Source organism: Ranitomeya variabilis, chromosome 1 (assembly GCF_051348905.1).
Source record: "Ranitomeya variabilis isolate aRanVar5 chromosome 1, aRanVar5.hap1, whole genome shotgun sequence".
NCBI lineage: Eukaryota > Metazoa > Chordata > Amphibia > Anura > Dendrobatidae > Ranitomeya > Ranitomeya variabilis.
Window position 1 is genome coordinate 401,861,465 of NC_135232.1, and position 20,312 is coordinate 401,881,776.

Here is a 20,312-nt window from a genome sequence, read left to right on the forward strand (position 1 = left end):
GAGCTTGAGAAAACAAGCAGCTTAACAATTTAGATTATATTTTTAATTTTGTATACTTTTCATTGCCTAGGTTACTAGCTATCTGCAATCAATCAATGGTGGCCAGTCACCTAGCTCAGCAGTTACAAGCTCTTTACTGTAGAGCTTGTAAGGGCTGCTCTGAAGCTTCAGTACTCTTGTGCTCCGTGCTCCACAAAATGATAAATGCAAAGCTGTCTCTGCAAGCTGAATGCGAGAGCGGTCAGTTCGGGCCAGCAGCAGAATACTGTCAGTCAGTCTGAACTGTCAGTCATTCGGGAGCAATCTGCTTCCCTGCTTCCCTTTTACACCTGTAAAGCCAAGTTGAGACAACAAATTTAAATATTTGTTCTCTATATTTTTTGGTCACTTTAGTCATAAATCTACTGCAATAACACGAATAGAGGTATCAAACTTTGTAGATGTTTTTAAATTACCATTTAATTTATAAAAAAAATTGTTTTCCGTGGAATGGGGCTTGAAATCTTGTACTCACAAGATATCTCCAATTCTTTAGTGTAAATTAATGCTCTCTTTTTTTGTGCAGCTATAAGACATTTTTACCGAAGTGCATTCGTGCCAAAATCCAAGACTATCATATTCTGACCCGCAAGAGAATCCGATACAGATTCCGAAGTTTCATTCAACAATTTAGCCAATGCAAAGCTACTGCCAGAGACTTAAAACTGAAATATCTCATAAACCTGGAAAACTTGCAGTCAGCGTTTTACTCCGAACAATTTGAAGTTAAGGAATCTTGCCGAGATCCTTCAGGAGGAGAGATTTTTGCAACTATTGTGGTCACTGCAAATGAAGGTATTCGCTTTTCAAGAGGCAGATCTAGAGACAAAGATCCATTTGATGAGGTAATGCTTAATCCATCTGATTTTTGGGTGCATGTGTCTAGAACCAAAGAACAGTGTTAAGCCCAGCTAAAAGAAGGAAAAACATATCCTTAGGGCGTGTTCACACAATAGAATCGCTCTGTGATTTTGGTGAAGTTTTCTAAAATGAAGGTAAAACGCAAGGTTTTTTTTCTCCCTGATATTGTAATATTTTTTTAAAAAAATTCAGCATAAAAATGCAGTTCTATCGCTTTGTGTGAAAATACCCTTAAATGGAATCTAATGATTAATTGATGATCAACCCTCCCCAAACTGCTTATATTGTCATGTAGCTCTTTGAAAGATAAGCCAATCGATTCCTTTTATTTATGAAACCAAAAACCCTCCAGTCCATAACTGTAAAAAATTGTGATTTAATTCAAATGCAAATGACCCTGAAATGCTCTGGACGTGATCAGAAAAATGAATAATTAACAAAATTAATAATCTTGTAATTTTCACACTTGCCACTGGTGCTTTTTTTTAGAACTAATACTTCCTGTTCTTTCAGGAAGGTTCCTTATCAGCAGAAACATCATCCCAATGACAGGTAACACTGCTATACACAGCTGATAATGCAAGATCCACCTATCACGATAGGAGGTGTCACAATTGGCCTGCTCCCCCTACCTTCACAATGAGCTTTGCACATGCTCATTAGATTCTTCAATACAAAAGATGAGGTCAAGGTCTGACCATGGTGGCTAATGTAACTGGAAGCTAGAGGCTAAAAAAAAGCAAACTCCAGTAGTCTGTGTGAAAATTGCAAGAATGCAATTTTTTTTTTATACAGATTTTGATAACGGGGAAAAAATACACTTTGTCAAAAGTAAAAAATAAAAAGGTACCATGAACCTGACAGCTGATACCTGTTGTCCAATCCACAGGCAACATGTATCAGACATAGGCTGCATGATTTCAGCAGCGTTTCAGAGAAAAGCTTACTTTAAAAGCTACTGGGGACTGAGCCGCAATGTAGACTAATCGGGCAGGCTTTGTCCCCGGCTGCTTCTTGCCGTCCGCTACCCTGGATTGACAAGTATTTGCTTGTGTGCACGTATAGGTTAACTCTCAGGTAATGCTTTTAATCGTTAGCTATTAACCTGTAGATTAATCCCATATTGGTTTGAAGGTACTCAGCCACTGCACTGAACATACCTCTACCAAGAGAAATTGAATTTGACTATTCTAGGGGGACGTGTGCTGGCGCAGCTATAGACAAAGCTCACAGCACTGTGATTAGTGGCTACTGACAACCGGTTCTGCGCTGCTTCCTGTCAGTGAGAGTGCCAGGGGGTGCTCACCGCCTCTAATCACCATGCTGTGAGCGGTGTCTTTAACTGTGCCTGAACATCTGTATGACTGAAAGCTGGTGGCTCCTGGGAGAAATAAAGTTCATTTTCTTCTGTGTGCCGCACTTTCAGTGCAGCGGCCGGGCGCCTTCATAATGCTATTAACTTGCAGAATAAGCCTATATCTGTAGATTTAATAGTGTTATTTAAGTTGACCAGTTCACTTTAACCTTAAATAATAAGTTTTCATTCCAAGTCCTTAATTCTTATTTGTTTCTTTTAGTAATTTATTTTTTGAAGTATAGTCCAATGTGTTCTATCATGACAGGACCTGCAGACCTACTGTGATTTTCCAGATATAATTGATGTAAGCATTAAACAAGCCAGCAAAGATGACTCCAGTGAAAGCCGAATCGTGACTATCCACAAACAGGACAACAAGTCTCTGGTAAGTGGCTCCTTTGTCTAAACATTTTAAATTTAAAAATATACATTGATTTTTTTTCTGTTTTATAGAATTCAGATAATGTTGGCCAAAGGGCTGTATGAACACTCCCAGCTAGTAGTCTGTGGAGTATATTGCTACTTGTAGCAATTTATTTTAATTAAATTATGTATGCAATTCCTGCCCTGCATGACACGTGAGTATGGGTGTATGAAACTTGATTGCACGCACATACTATACATACATTCACACGCACACTCGTATATAAATTCACATACAATATTTAAATGAAGATCTAAACCACTATGTGTTAGGTGTCGAGTTCCCGCCGCTGCACAGGGGGAATCTCGAACCATGTCCTCTGCGGTCTCCCATTCTTCCCCAGCTACAGTGGAGTCTGCTCAGCAGAGACGTCGGTCCCAGCGTCTGGCTCAGGCTGATACTGTGCGGCTGGTTACGGCTGCTGCCCCAGTTTCAACCTTTGCAACCAGCATTGATCAGCGGTGAGAAGATGCTCCAGGGACTGTCTTGCTTTTCATCTACTGAGCATGCCCGTGGGACAACCTCTCATTGCAGGTCGGAGGTCACATGCTCAGGTCCTGTAGCGGCTCTGATTGGACCACTAGGAAGGTCCCGGAAGGCTACATCTATAAAAGGCTTGCATTGCCGCCCGGCCATGCACTAGTATAAACCTGTAATCGTGTGTGTGGTTGTATGCCTGTTCTGGTGATTGCTCCTTAATCATTCCCATTCCTAGAGTTGTTGAATGTTTACGAATGTTGGAGCTACCTAGTTCCAGACAGTGCTATCCTAAGCGCAAGAGCATGATCCTTCCTGCGTCAAACCAGCAGTGACCGCCAGTGCGTCGCCGTGTGCAATTAGTGCACTTTCCTAACCCTTAAGGGTGGTTAGTGGCATCCGCCAGAGTGGCACTGTACGCACTCTGTGCAGTAATCTATAATTAGTCCTGACAACCGGTCAGTGTAGGGTGGGAACTCCCGCTTGATCTCAGCATCTGACTTGGGGCGTCCTCAGGCGTGGGCTCAAAAGCCACCGAGGGTCAGAATGGGATCAATCACCAGCATAGTGGGGGTGAATTTCAGGGATCCCACTAGCGTCCATCTGCTGCACCCTGTGACTGCTAACAGGGCAAAACGTTTCCTTAGTTTCCCTGTGACTAACAGAGTTCGCATCAATTCATACCGGGTGATGGAACCCGAGTTTAGCCCGGTGTAGTACCGCCATATAGTGCCGCCATTACCTAGCAGCAGGTTCCATCTCTGCAAAGTGGACCCCGGGCTGCAAACGCACCTTTTATTATCTTTATATTTATTTGGTGCGTTCTGCCAGCCCTAACACTATGTTGCTGTATCTTGAGTTAAACGAGTAAAAAGATAAAGGGAATCTGTCTCCAGCAAAAAAACGCTATTAACCTGCAGATATAAGGTTTATCTGCAGTTTAAGAGCATTACTAACCTGCCCGGTGCCTGTATGCAGCTAAATGCTCCAGGGGAAGATAAACTTTATTCCCCCCATCGGCATTTGATTTCTATCACAGGGGCTACGCCGGCGCGGGTTCTGTCACTGCTCTGAGACTAACCGTGCCCCCAGCCCTGATTGTAAGCCAGCCCCAATGCAGAGATGCTGCTGGTGTTTTCAGGGGGATGTGCAGTGGTAGTTTTCTGCAACACGTAGCGTTTTGCATTTCGCCCAAAAAGTTCTTCTTTGGTCTCATCTGACCAGAGCATCTTCTTCCACATGTTTGCTATGTCCCCTACATGGCTTTTTACAAACTGCAAACCGGACTTCTTCTGGATTGCTTTCAACAATGGCTTTCTTCTTGTCACTGTCCCATAAAAGCCAGATTTGTGGAGTAGACTAATAATAGTTGTTTTTTGGACAGATTCTCCCACCTGAGCTGTGGATCTCTGCAGCTTCTCCAGAGTGACCATGGGCCTCCTGACTACTAAAGTAGTGCTCTACTTTCTTGGGTTGTCCGTTCAGGTGGATGGCCATGTTTTGGTAGGTTTGTAGTATTGCCATACGCCTTCCATTTTTGAATGATGGATGGAACAGTGCTCCGTGAGATGTTCAGCGCTTGGACTATTTTTTTTTTTTCATAACAGAACCTTGCTTTACTCTTCTCCACAACTTTATTCCTGACCTGTGTGGTGAGTTCTTTGGTTTTCATGATGCTGTTTGATCCCTAGTGTTGTCAAACCAACCTCTGAGGCCTTCGCAGAACAGCTGTAGTTATACTGAGAATAAATTACAGATAGGTGGACTTAATTTACTAGCTTTCTGACTTCTCGAGGCAACTGGTCAATCAGGATTTTATTTAGGAGTATCAGACTGCAGGGTCTGAATACAAATGCGGGTCACAATTTTCATCTTTATATTTTTAAAACATTTAAGTTTGTGGGTGTAATGTGAAAAAATGTGGAATAGTTCATGGGGTATGAATACTTTTTCAGGGCACTGTAACTGCGACTCATGAGCACAGATTTGCTTCCTCATTAGACAATGCAATTGGTGTATTGTAAATAGCCTTAGAGAAGTGCAGTGTGGGAAATACACATTGTGTACATGCTGGTGTTATTTCATGCCTGTGTTTCGCAACTGATTACCATGTGGTGTACTGGGTTACTGACTTCTCACAAATCTCACCACCGTCAGGTTTCCTGTGTCCGCCACTGTTCTTAAGTGATCAGCGGGTTATCTTGCATTGTGAGACACACACAAACTTCAAAACACAACTTTATGTCCTTCCTGAAAAGGGTTGTGTTTTTGACACTTTTAATTTCCTTCCTCATAAAACAAAATGCACATCATTTTATTTATTTATTTATTTATTTTAAAGCTATACCGCACTTTTTTTTCTTAGAAGAGAAAGTCTAAAACATTGCTGCAGCATTAAAGGGGATCTCCACTGCTTAGATATTGACGACTTCTCCATTGGTTAGGTCATCAATATTAGATTGGTGTGGGTGGCAGACGATCTGTGGGGGGTGTCTAGAGCGAGATCCCCATTTGAACTGATGTTTATGACCTATCCATAGGATAAGTCATCAATATTTAAGTAGTGGATAACCACTTTATTGTGTCACTTGTAATGGGGTATGAGGATGTATGAAGCATATTTTAAAAGCATTTATCATATTGCATGCACAACTGTGATGAATTTGTTATATAAACATTTATCTCCCAAGACCAGTGGTGTAATTATGTTACTGCAATTGAGACTGTAATTTGCAATTTGTGAAATTTAGATCATGTTTGGGTTTTTTTTATTGATTTTTCTAGGAGGTTGAATTTACATCATTGAAGGAAGCTCTTTCCTTTGTATCGCTTATTGATGGATATTACAGATTGACGGCAGATGCACACCATTATCTTTGCAAGGAAGTAGTGCCTCCCCGAGTACTGGAAAGCATTCAGAGTTATTGCCATGGGCCTGTTTCGTAAGTACAATTTCATAGTACATACAACATACGTAAACTATGTATACTTTTCGTACAGTATTTATTTCTCAAATGCATTTAAAATGTAAAATAACGCAATTTTACAACCAATTTTTATTACACATTTCACAAATTATTTGTCCCAATAGTAGGAGCCTGTAAATAATAGTAATGTTCCTGCTCTTTTAGGCCAGCATCACACTAGGCTTAGGTAAATACGGTCAGTATTTTACATGCGCAATACGCAGAAATGTTCCCGAAGCAGTGTTCCGTGTGCCATCCGTAGGCAGGGTGTGGCAGCGTATTTTGCGCATGTAATTCTGCTTATGTAATCCGTATGACATCCGTAATGCGTTTTTTTTCTCGCAGCCTTACAAAATGGACATTTTAACGGTTTTCTGGCCTGAAATTTATTTAAATCATCATCACCAATCCTATTTAAAGCCTCTACAACAGGTGGCACCCTCCCATCTGGCCATTTTGTGGTTGGGCATCTGTTGGTGTATTGTTGTTACGTTGCCACCATGTCTGAGCTGCTGCATTTCACCCAACTCAGCGGGTGTTATTTAACTGGGTCTTGTCTCGTCGCTTTGGCCAGCCATACCCCATGATAGTGGATCCGCGAAGGAGGAGAAGAATGTGGGTGCATCCACTTTTGAGACATCGCGTCACTAAGGGCCGTTTTCAGAGGGTCTATACAGCTCTGCGGGCACATCCTGAAAAATTTTATCTATACTGTCGCATGACAATACCAACCTTTGACATCTTGTTGGAGACAGTACTTCCAGGAATAACGTTTCAGGACACCAGGATGCGAAAATGCATGTCCGCAGAGGAGCGTCTTCTCCTTACCTTATGGTATGTATTCACGATCCTCACATACTGTATGTTGATGATGGTGTTTTTTTTATGTTGTTTCTTAGCAGCTCATTTAAATTATATGTGTAAATTATAACAAAAGCTGATACAAAATATGTAGTTAAAATGTTCAATTTACGTACCCAGTGTAGATTTTTAAAGTTACACTGTTAATCATGCCTTTTTACATCTACAAATTACTTGTGTTTACTCTGGTTTTTGTGAAGTATTTTTACTTAGCTAACATTATTTGTTCTGTGCTTTCAGCTTCCTGTCAACTGGATTGTCTTATGGCGTTTCTCATCGGGCGATCCACTATTTCTGGCATTGTGCGGGCAGCATGTATGGAAATATGGGCTAAGCTCCACGAACTTGTCATGCCTGAGCCCAAACTGGATGATTGGATCAAAATAGCCCGTGGCTTTAAGGACACTTGCGATTTCCCTCACTGCATTGGAGCCCTGGATGGGAAACATATCAGGGTGCGTTAGCCGCCGAACTCAGGCTCCCAATTCTATAATTATAAGCAGTTTTTCTCTGTAGTCTTGTTAGCTGTAGTTGACAGTAACTACAGGTTTATAATTGTAGATATTGGGGCCTATGGGCGAACTGGAGACTCTATGGTCTTCAATTCATCCATTATGGGTCGGCGGCTACGTGAAAACTAGTTTGACCTCCCACCACCACGACAACTCCCAGGCTACAATACTGAAGCAGTGCCATATGTCCTTGTGGGAGATGAGGCCTTCCAATTGACGAGGCATGTGATGAGGCCTTATCCCCGGCGCAACCTGGACCACCGGCGGCGGGTGTTTAATTTGAGGCTTTCACGGGCGCGGCGACTGGTGGAGTGTGCCTTTTGGGATTCTGTGTGCCAAATGGCGTATCCTCCAGTCTGCCATTCAGCTGAGTGAGGCAAATGTTAATGAAGCGATAAAAGAGTGTGTTGTTTTGCACAACTTTACGAGATTTCATGATTGCTCCTCAGCTGCTAGTGGTGAAGACATGTTGACCAATGTGGGTAGGCCTACACCACATGGCCTTCCTCCGCGGTGTCCCCTTTCTGGCCTAAAAGTAAGGGATATTTCCACAAATTATTTTGTTTCTCCTCAGGGTGCTACTCCATGGCAAGATTATGCTGTTTCTCAGTTGTAATTGTTTACTTAACTATATTTTCTGAAAATTTTAAAAAATTACTTTACTTACTGAACTCTGTGTGTTGTATTGACTTAACTTAATTAATAGATGTTTTATAACATACTATTATTGTGTATGATGTAATAATGATTGGAAAACACAAATAAATTGGCTTTTAAACTCCTTTTTTATAAATGAGATTATAACGCAATTTTTTGTTTTTAAACATCATATTGCCCTCATATGGCTTTTGAGGCCATTATAACTTGGCCAGAGTTAATTACCACCAAAAAAAAACATTGCTATCACAGCAGATTAACAATTTGTGTATATCACACACATTTTGCAAGGCTAAACAAAACAAATTTTAAAGATTCTGATATGTTGGTGGAGGTGATGGCGGCAGTTCGGGTTGCTGCTCTTGTGGCCTTTGTTGGCCCAGTTGTCCTTCACCCTCTTGTTGTGATCTCTGTTGGGCATGCTCAAAAATGTGGCCCTGCTCAGATTGCCCAGTTGAGTACTGGCCATAAGGGTTGCTACTATGGGCATCATGACGATAGTAGAAGTCACGTGAGTCACAACCCCCACCAATATGGCCATGTCGTCCTAACCCAGGTTGGGACCAGCCTCCAACACTGGGTCTAGACAAGAGGCCATATTGGTAAGGTTGCTGGAAGGATGCCATTTGGTATGATGTAGCCATTGGTGGGTTCTGTTGGGGAAAGGGTTGAGGTGTAGGCCCACGTGGAGGAGGTGCTAAAGATCCCTCTTGAGCATGCACTGGTTGATTTCTTGGCATACTTAAGAGGTTACATGGTGACAGCTGCCACCTTTGAATGTACTCAAATTATTAGGGTCATTTGGGGGGGTGCATGCATCAAGAAGAATTTGAATGCACCCTCTCACACGTAGCCTCACCTCATGGGGAATGGGATGGAGATACCGGGCCAGGCTCCTCGCATAGGCCTCCTCACCCTCAACCTGAGTAGCCCTGGCCAAATAATTTAAGACACCACTGTCCACATTCCTTCGGCTTGCAATAATCTCTCTCCTTCTGCGACCACGGCGTGAGGTCACATCAAGCTGTGGGGAGGCCTCAAGTGGAACAGTGGGGCTGCTGTGGCCAGTATCTTCGGGCATCAATGAAGCTGGTGCATCTGTGGGTGGGGCTGCAGCATCTGGACCAGGTGGTTGTGAAACATGAGGGGCAGCCGAAGATGAATCCGGAGGGAGAAACATGGAAGGATCCGTAGATGGACCCTGTTGTCTCCCTCTCAGTGAGGTTGGATTGAGTTCTGTTAGGAAAATGTAAAAATTTATTTTGAAAAATCATCTATGAGCATTTCTAACATATGTGTAATGTGGTGTGAGGTTTGTACTTACGGTCTGAGATCCATACTGGGATCCAGAAAGGACAGCCGGTCAAAGTATATATACTTTCTTTTTGCTGGAGCAGATGACCCACTCCTGGCCCGCTGCTGCCTTTCTCTTCGTTACTGGTTCCGAATGCTTCACCAACGTCTCATAACATCTTCCACTGTAATGACAGAGAAGAAAGTAATGTATAAGGCCATTGTGCACATTGGTATCATAAGGTGTCAGTGAGTTCACAGATTTTAATATGCCCTAGTAAGCTGCATTTCTTAATAAATATCTTTAGTGATAAAAATAAACACACAAATACCCCAATCACATAAAAGGGGGACACCATAGAATGTAAGTACACAAGGACAGGGTCCTCTCCCCTCTATACCAGTCTGTCATTGTAAATTTGCTTACTGTAAGCGGTATCTATAAACGCTGTAAGTAACTCCCTTTCTCATGTCCAGCACCATTAAATAAATAGTGCAATATACATACAAAATCAGAATAACATAAATAATAATAGTGACAAAACATTGTTCTTAATGCAGTTTGCAATATTAAAGACTTGATATTCATGACTGTACTTACTTAGGCTACGTTCACATTTGCGGTCAGCGCCGCAGCGTCGCCGCATGCGGCATGCGCCCTTATATTTAACATGGGGGCGCATGGACATGCGTCACACTTGCGTTTTGCGCCGCATGCGTCACTGCGGCGCCCGCGTCTGGACGCAGAGGACGCAGCAAGCTGCATTTTTGCTGCGTCCAAAATCAATGAAAAAAAGGACGCATGCGGCGCAAAACGCAGCGTTGTGCATGCGTTTTGCTGCGTTTTTGTTTGCGTTGTGCGTTGCGGCGCCGACGCTGCGGCGCACAACGCAAATGTGAACGTAGCCTTAGTTGCCTCTGTCCCTCACGTGGCCGCTGCTCATAATTTGGGAAAAGGATCAGACAAATGCTCCTCCTAGCAGCCTCTTTCCTTGCCCGGTTTGCATAATTCGCATCACGCTGGTCCCAAATCTCGGGCCTTTCCTGGACCAGGAACATATCCACATTGATGAGGTTTGCCATGCTGCTTGCAACTCCTTGGAGGCGTGCGCCAGACTTCCAGGATGTCTGTCTGGCTTTTTCAGCTAATTAGCATGTCTCAGCTTCCTGATTGAGGGCTTGGCACGTTTCCTGGCACGTTTCCTGGCACCTGGAGATGTGTGGCGTATTTCTCGCAAGTCACACTAATGGTCCGTGTGTAATCTATTTTTTGCGCCCCCATAGACTTTCATTGGCGGGTTTTTTGTGCAATACGCTGGCAAACGCAGCATGCTGCGATTTTCTACGCCCGTAAAATACGGATGCGTAATATACGGGAGATAGGGGCTGCCCCATAGAGAATCATTGGTCCGTGTGCAATGCGTCGTTTTTGCGCCTCTCATACGTCCGTAAAACTTTCTAGTACGACGCCGGCCTTATTCTCCTTCATCTTTTCTTTTTAACTCTCTAACCTACTATATGTATGGTAGCCAAAAGTAAGGGGCAGGTGGAAAGAGTATAATATCAGAACCAAATGCACAGTCTGCTTTGATGGAAGCACATAGGTCTGCATAGTTAGTGTAGACCTACAGTTTTCAAACCAGTCACATCACTAGTTTCTTTAGGTGTATTGGAAAAAATGTTTATAAAGGTGGGCATAGCATTTAATGTAGAAATGTTTTTAAATGGCATTTTTAAGATGAACTCAAGAATAGTGGTTCTATGAAAGGCATTTTGTCATATTGCTTCTTAAAAAGGAATGTCAGCAGATTTTTGCTTTGTGAACTTAAGGACTGCATGAGGGGTTAAAAAACTAAATTCAGCAATGTGACGCATGTCCGGCTGAGTGGTGTTCTTTAGACTGTGATTATCATTGCTGTGACTAGCTGGCTGCAAGCTTGCAAGTCCGACTCTGCCCCTTCTGTGATAAGTACCTCACGGTCTATGGATTTTGTTCACTGAGAGCCTGATGTGGGCGGGGTTAGCTTGGTCAGCTCTGCTTTATTCTAAATCTAAAAGCTCTGATTGTGTCAGAACCTCTGTACCCAGAAAACTAAGTGATACATCATTGAATTTAGGGTCTCTTTGCCTACATCATGCTTCTCTCAGACGAGATAGCAAAAACCTGCTGACAGATTCCCTTTAAAGGGATTGATTCCCTAAGACAAATCCTTTTTAAATGCAATCTGTCACTAGGTATGTCACAATTAGGGTGCAATCATACGGCCGTATAACACTACGATTGCATAGAAATGCTGTGACTGGCCATCCGCTCTCCTGGCCTGAGCATGACAACATGCATTTCTGTGCAGCTGTAACGCTTGCACTGTGATGTAAGCGTCGTCCGTGTTATAAGGCGTCCGACTGTGCCGTTAATCTGAGAGCGGCATGAGGTAGAGGCAGGGCTCTCAATTCCAGCGATGTCACTTACTGGGCAGCGTGCTGTAGTTCTGATATCTCCTGCTGATAAAGCAGTGATTTTATAATTAGTGGACTAGTAAACCTGCTTTATCCATTTTTGATGTGGGCTCCAGCACTAAGCCCGCAACTTTTCCAGCACGTTACCACTGATTTGATCAGCTGTCATGTGCCCATAACAGCCGTGGATGGAATCGCAATCCACCTTCGACTGTTAGCATGTTAAATGCCACTGTCCCTGACAGAGACATTTAGCATGATTGCGGGGCGCCGATAAGCTGGCATGCGCTTGTTGTAGCAGATGATGATTTTTGCTACACATAGTAGGGCTCAACCTATGCTATGTGTAAGGCCGGGATCACACATACGCGAGATACGGCCGAGTCTCGCAGGTGAAAACCCAGCTCTGGGGCCGGCACTCCGGAGCGGAGCGTGCAGCTCCATGTATTGCTGTGCGGCTGCACGCTCCGCTCCGGAGTGCCGGTGCCAGAGCTGCGTTTTCACCTGCGAGACTCGGCCGTATCTCGTGTATGTGTGATCCCGGCCTAACACACGCGATCAGACAATTGCAGCTTCAATTCTACTAAAAAGACTATTGAAGCAAGTAAAAAGTAGGAAAAAAATAGTTTTTTAAAATATATATAAAAAAATGATGTTCAAATCGCCTAACTTGGTCCCATTCAAAATGTAACAATAATTTAAAAAATACACATTTGGTATCCCTGAGTTCAAAATCACCCGACGTATCAAAATAGAAAAATAATTAAACTGATTGGTAGACAGCGTAACAAGAATAAAAATCAAAATGCCAGTGTTACATTCTTTGAGTCTCCGCAACATTGCGATAAAATGCAATAATAGGCGATCAAAACATCGTATCTATGCGAAAATGGTATCAATAAAAAGGTCAGCTCGGTGCGCAAAAATTAACTCGCCCAGCCCCAGATCCTGAAAAATGGAGACTCTATGGATCTCGGAAAATGACGCTATATATATATATATATATATATATATATATATATATATATATATATATATATATATATATATATATATATATATATATATATATATATATATATATTATAGGTATAGACTTTTTTTTTTTGCGAGTCATGTTGTGCTGTTGAGTGGCACCATTGATTTTACCATATAGTGTACTGGAAAACGGGACTCTTGGCATTCTCTTGATTTGCTTCAAGAGGTAGTCACCAGTAATGGTTTTCATTTCACAGGTGTGCCCTGTCAGGTTTAATAAGTGGGATTTCTTGCCTTATAAATGGGGTTGGGAACATCCATCAGTTGTGTTGTGCAGAAGTCTGGTGGATACACAGCTGATAGTCCTACTGAATAGACTGTTAAAATTTGTATTATGGCAAGAAAAGAGCAGCTAAGTAAAGAAAAACGAGTGGCCATCATTGCTTTAAGAAATGAAGGTCAGTCAGTCCAAAAAATTGGGAAAACTTTGAAAGTGTCCCCAAGTGCAGTTGCAAAAACCATCAAGCGCTACAAAGAAACTGGCTCACATGAGGACCGCCCAAGGAAAGGAAGACCAAGAGTCACCTCTGCTTCTGAGGATAAGTTTATCCAAGTCACCAGCCTCAGAAATTGCAGGTTAACAGCAGCTCAGATTAGAGACCAGGTCAATGCCACACAGAGTCCTAGCAACAGACACATCTCTACAACAACTGTTAAGAGGAGACTTTGTGCAGCAGGCCTTCATGGTAAAATAGCTGCTAGGAAACCACTGCTAAGGACAGGCAACAAGCAGAAGAGACTTGCTTGGGCTAAAGAACACAAGGATTGGACATTAGACCAGTGGAAATCTGTGCTTTGGTCTGATAAGTCCAGATTTGAGATCTTTGGTTCCAACCACCGTGTCTTTGTGCGACGAAGAAAAGGTGACCGGATGGACTCTACATGCCTGTTCCCCACCGTGAAGCATGGAGGAGGAGGTGTTATGGTGTGGGGGTGCTTTGCTGGTGACACTGTTGGGGATTTATTCAAAACTGAAGGCATACTGAACCAGCATGGCTACCACAGCATCTTGCAGTGGCATGCTATTCCATCCGGTTTGCGTTTAGTTGGACCATCATTTATTTTTCAACAGGACAATGACTCCAAACACATCTCCAGGCTGTGTAAGGGCTATTTGACCAAAAAGGAGAGTGATGGGGTGCTATGCCAGATGACCTGGCCTCCAGTCACCAGACCTGAACCCAATCGAGATGGTTTGGGGTAAGCTGGACCGCAGAGTGAAGGCAAAAGGGCCAACAAGTGCTAAGCATCTCTGGGAACTCCTTCAAGATTGTTGGAAGACCATTCCCGGTGACTACCTCTTGAAGCTCATCAAGAGAATGCCAAGAGTGTGCAAAGCAGTCCTCAAAGCAAAAGGTGGCTACTTAGAAGAACCTAGAATATAAGACCTATTTTCAATTTCTTCACACTTTTTCGTTAAGTATATCATTCCACATGTGTTAATTCATAGTTTTGATGCCTTCAGTGTGAATGTACAATTTTCATAGTCATGAAAATACAGAAAAATCTTTAAATTTGAAGGTGTGTCCAAACTTTTGGTCTGTACCCTGTGTGTGTGTGTGTGTGTGTGTGTGTGTGTGTGTGTGTGTGTGTGTGTGTGTATATAGATAGATAGATAGATATATCCGTATGTATTCTCTCTCTCTCTCTCTCTCTCTCTCTCTCTCTCTCTCTCTCAATACAAACTTTAGATTTTTTTTTTTCATCACTTAAAAAAGAACCTAGACATGTTTGATATCTGCGAACTTGTAATGACCTGGAGAATCGTAATGGCAGGTCAGTTTTGGCATTTAGTTAACAAGGTAAAAAAAAATCAATTGTGGAATTGCACTTTTATTTTGCAACTTGACCGCACTTGGAATTTTTATTCCCATTTTCCAGTACAGTATATGGTAAAATCAATTGTGCAACTCAAATGTAGAACTAATCCCACAAAAAAACAAGCCCTCATTTGGCCATTTTGACGGAAAAATAAAAACGTTATGCTTCTGGGAAGAAGGGTAGTAAAAATAGAAATGCAAAAATGTAAATTCCCAAGGTATTGAAGGGGTTAAAAACCAGGTGGCTATGTCTATACAATGTAGCATAACCTGCTGGGAAATTAAACTAATGCCACAACTTGTAATGCATAGACTTGTAGGATTTCCCAGAACATGAGCCACTCTGATAAGAGACGTCTATTTTGGTTCATACAAGACTCCCTGTAGCCTCCACAACTTAATAGTCCAGAATTGCTGTAAATCCTGTGTTCTGAAAATCGCCTACTAACACACACCGGAGAGGGGTCATTTTTTCCCCATGGAGCATTTCCCAATAGGATTGCATACCCAGCTGCTGTCCTTATGGAAGGCCAAGACCCCCCAAACGTACCCCCTCAAAAGCAACACAAGCCATATTACAGTTGTTTATTTAACATAAAATCATTGCCAGTGTACTTGGTGCCAAGATCCTTGGTCCGTGGAAAGTGCTCAGTCTGCAGTTCATTATACTTTCATTATGGTGTTCTCTTACTAATTAGCACATGGCTGTTGCTGTTTTCTTCTTGTCTGCTGCTGTAATACTACCATCTGAACAGGAGGTACATGTGTGGGGGGTTTGTTACCACAGAAATGTTTCTATTTCTACAGTTTCAAGTAATGCAAGTATGAAATCACTTATTTGGGTGGGGTTTGTTTCCTTCCCCCTTGTAGAACATTTTGTTGCAGAACCTAAAAGTGTCTGCTAATCAGCCTGGTAAAACTATGTTCCTGAGTAACTAGGTTACCATGGTAAAGCGATGGTTGTACAAAGTGTTCTCGCTGCAAACCGATCACTTGTTATGTTATAGCCAAAATGTGAGGCCGCTGTTAAAAACCTTGACAAGCGAAATCTGTAATTGTTTCAATTAAGCTATCTGTATTCTGCTTCAGTGTCCTCACAAAATCTGCAACCTCTTGCCATCACAGAGAGCTATTCCAGGAAATGGTTGTATGATTCTGTGATGAACATGCTGAATTATATATTTTAGGTTTCAAAATAGTTTCTACCATTTGCTCCAATACCAGTCAATGTGATTAAATAGGAATTTTATTATCCATTTAAGTCCATATAAAAAAAATCTAACTTTTACCCTTCGCCACGACAGCACCCCACATGAGAGAGAGGGATCCGCCCCATAGGAACAGGAAACCTACAGAATAAAAGGAGGCGGTCCCCTCTCCTCCTCAGTTTAGGTTTCCTGTTCCTACAGGGACCCGGCTTACCTACAGATGAAGAGGATCCCTGGGCCATGCACCCGCCTGCGTCGGTGTCTGTGGGAACGGCAGGGGCTGCGGTTCCAGAAGCAGCGGCGGGGGAGCCCCTGCTTGCAGCCTCCCCCCTCGTCTGGCCAAACATCCACGGTCCGGGTCCGGTCACCGTGGGTCCGCCCGGCACCGTGAGGACGCGCGCGCTGCAGCGGCCGGCTTAATATCCCTAGCCGCCGCATGGTGAGTAAGAGCGGCGCGTCTAACCCGGAAGTCGCTGGAGCACTTCCGGGTTGGTCCGGGGAGGCAGGAGAATGGGCGGCAGTTTTAAAAATGCAGCGCTAGCGTCGGGCCGGTGTGTGTAAGATGGCTTCACCGGCCGACGATGCGCACTTGCCCGCAGTGCAACAGCGTTCTCCTAGCAAGGAGAGGAGCGCTAGGAGCAGCACAAAGAGTGGTGATCGACCTCCAGGGAAGGGTTCTACCACCAAACGAAATCCGCCTCCAGAACCGGTACCTGTCAGCTTCACTGGGTGAGTTTTTGAAAGAGTCTCTTCCTATATGCTGATATATGTTCCTCCTGTATCCTTCCTCTAGACTAAGAAAAGGACACACAAGTCCAAGCACAAGGAATGTGCTTTATGTACACAGCCCCTCCCGGATGATTATGTCAAAAAACTATGTTCGGAGTGTATCGTGCAAACCTTACGACAGGAAAACATAATGACTCCGTCAGATGTCCGAGCTATAATCCGGGAAGAAATGCAGGGGTTGGCGCAGACTAGTACTACCAGTACCCGTCAGCCTAGTAGGTCCAAATCTCCGGGCAGTTCACAGTCAGAGGACGTATGTATATCCTCAGACGAAGCGGAATCCCAGCCGAGCTCATCCGAGGCTGAAGGGGGACTTTGTCTTCCCAACAGCAGTGTGGACAATTTAATAAAATCGGTCAGAAGCACGATGGGGTGCTCAGAGGAGAAAGGAAGTAAAACGGCTCAGGACATCATGTTCGCGGGGTTAGGACAGAAAAAACGTAGGTCCTTCCCCGTCATAAAAACTATTAAAGAAATAGTAAAAAAAGAGTGGGATAAGCAAAATAGAGGTTTTCTACCATCATCCTCTAAAAGACGCTATCCCTTCAGTGACGAGGAACTAAATACGTGGTCAAAGGTGCCGAAGGTGGATGCCGCTGTAGCCTCCACAACCAAACAGTCGGTCTTACCGGTGGAAGATTCAGGAGTCCTGACAGACCCGCTGGATCGTAAAGCGGAAGCTTTACTAAAAAGGTCGTGGGAAGCCAACACGGGGGCGTTCAGACCCGCCATATCCAGCACCTGCACTGCAAGGTCACTGCTAGTGTGGATGGAGCAATTGGAGGAACAGATTAGAGGTAGAACTTTGAGAGAGTCAATCCTGCCGAAATTCCCTCTAATCAAAGAAGCAGTAGCATTCCTGGCTGATGCCTCTGTGGACTCGCTACGCCTAGCAGCCAGGTCAGCCGGCCTAGTGAACACAGCCCGGCGAGCACTCTGGCTAAAGAACTGGAAAGGGGACGCACAGGCCAAAGCAAAACTTTGTGCGATCCCCTGCCAGGGTGAGTTCCTTTTCGGAAAAGCACTGGATGAGCTCCTAAGTAAAGCAGGTGAAAGGAAAAAAGGCTTCCCTAACCAGTATCTTCCATCCTACAGGAGAGCCTTCAAAAGACGTCCCTTTACCAGGAACAAGCCGTTCGAACAAAGGGAGCGATGGGAATCGAAGGACCCGAAGCAAAAAGGTGCCTTTTTTAGCGGGTCCCATAACCCGAAACGCAAATACCGCTAACCAGGAGGTAGGCGGCAGATTGAAATTCTTCTTCCCCAGATGGGAACAAATAACATCCAGCCAGTGGATTCTGGACATTGTACAATACGGCCTAAAATTGGAATTTGAGCGAATCCCTTGGGATTCCTTTATAGTAACATCTCCAAAAGGTCAAGACCAACAAAGGGCTCTGGAATCAGAGATCCTATCTCTTCTGTCTAAAAAAGTCCTGATAGAAGTTCCCCAAGACCAAGAAGGGAGGGGGTTCTATTCCCCTTTATTCTTGATCAATAAGCCTGATGGTTCATTTAGAACCATCATAAACCTCAAGAGGTTAAATGCCTTCCTGCGTAATCATACCTTCAAAATGGAATCTATTAGTTCAACCATAAAACTCTTGTTTCCTAGGTGTGTCATGGCCGGAATAGACTTAAAGGATGCTTATTATCATCTTCCCATACATCCGGAACATCAAAAGTATCTAAGGGTAGCAGTCATCCTGGAAGGACAGGTTCGTCACTTTCAGTATGTTGCAATGCCATTTGGGCTTTCTATGGCTCCCCGCATCTTCACTAAGGTGATATTAGAAGTAATGGCTCATCTACGTCAACAAGATACCTTGATAATACCCTACCTAGATGACTTTCTAGTGGTGGGAAATTCCATGCTTCAGTGTAAAACTCGTCTATCTAATACGATCTCGTCCCTACAGGAGTTAGGTTGGATCATCAACTTCGAAAAATCCCGGCTGAATCCAGAAACCGTCCAGACATTTCTAGGAATCCAGCTAGACTCAGTAAGTCAGAGATGCTTCCTCCCCCAGGCAAAGAAACTGACTATACAATCAAGGGTATCAGACGCAATACGCAACCCCTACATGACACTAAGGAAGAGCATGTCCTTACTGGGGTCATTATCATCATGTATCCCTGCTGTACCATGGGCACAATTTCATACTCGTCAATTACAGTATGAGGTATTGTCGGCTCAGGGTAAAAACGGACATCTAGAAAGCAAAATAACTCTTTCCAAAGATGTCTTAGAATCACTATCCTGGTGGCTAGACATGGACCACCTCTCAGAGGGTGTGCCATGGATAATAGACCCGTCTAAAATAATTACCACTGACGCCAGCCCTATTGGGTGGGGAGCACATATGAAAAACAGTCTGGCCCAAGATACTTGGGACCAGGCAGAATTGTCATGTTCCTCCAATTGGAAGGAGTTAAAAGCGGTAGAATGTGCCTTAAATCACTTTCTTCCGCAGATTCAAGGAGCAGATGTAAGAATTTACTCGGACAATTCCACCACAGTGGCATATGTGAATCGTCAGGGTGGCACAAGATCAGGAAGTCTAATGACCATAGCTGCAGACATCTTTCAGCTGGCAGAGACTCATCTAACATCCCTAACAGCCCTGCATATCAGAGGTGTAGAAAACATCAGGGCAGACTACCTCAGCCGAAACGAGCTACGTCAAGGGGAATGGACCTTAAACAGATCCATATTCAGTGTGATAACAGAGTCATGGGGGATACCACAAATCGACCTATTTGCCACAAGAGACAACCGGCAAGTAAAAAGGTTCGCTTCCCTGAACGTCATGGATCACCCAGATATGTTGGACTCTCTCCACCATCCTTGGAGGTTCCAGCTGGCATATGCCTTTCCTCCAATGTCTCTGATTCCTCTAGTGATCAGAAAAATCAGGAGAGAACAAGCAAGAGTGATCCTCATTGCACCATTCTGGCCGAAAAGACCATGGTTCTCTTGTCTCCAGACCATGTGCCTATGCGATCCATGGATCCTCCCATCAGACAAGGAACTGCTGTCCCAAGGCCCCTTTTTCCACCCGCAAGTGAAAGGTCTTCACTTGACGGCGTGGAATTTGAGAGGCAACTACTAAGATCAAGAGGGTTCTCAGCAGAACTAGTTAACACCCTCTTATTGAGCAGGAAAAGATCTACCACCCTAATATATAGTAGGGTATGGAATAAATTTTTAGACTTTCACGCAGTACCGTTCACTAAGCAAGTTCCAATCACACCTATTTTAGAGTTCTTGCAGAAAGGCCGAGAGTTAGGATTATCTGTAAATACCTTGAGAGTTCAGGTCTCGGCATTAGGAGCCCTATATGGATGCAATATAGCAGCTAATAGGTGGATCTCCAGATTCATAAAATCTTGTGAACGTAGTAAACCGGTCCATATCCCCCGTCTACCCCCGTGGGATTTAAATCTAGTGCTAGAGGCTTTAACTAGCTCCCCATTTGAGCCACTAGATTCAATACCTTTAAAAATCCTGACATATAAAGTAGCCCTCTTGGTAGCCCTAACCTCAGCTAGA

General features: G+C 43.6%; 1 protein-coding gene across 1 annotated transcript in view; it reads left to right on the forward strand.

Moving 5' to 3' along the window:
• Positions 1 to 20,312, forward strand: part of JAK2 (Janus kinase 2) — a 337,554-nt gene that overhangs the window by 243,681 nt on the left and 73,561 nt on the right. Inside the window, exons 6-8 of the mRNA XM_077249154.1 lie at positions 566 to 884; positions 2,523 to 2,642; positions 5,943 to 6,100. Coding sequence (XP_077105269.1) covers positions 566 to 884; positions 2,523 to 2,642; positions 5,943 to 6,100 — 597 coding nt within the window. The remainder of the gene's footprint in view (positions 1 to 565; positions 885 to 2,522; positions 2,643 to 5,942; positions 6,101 to 20,312) is intronic.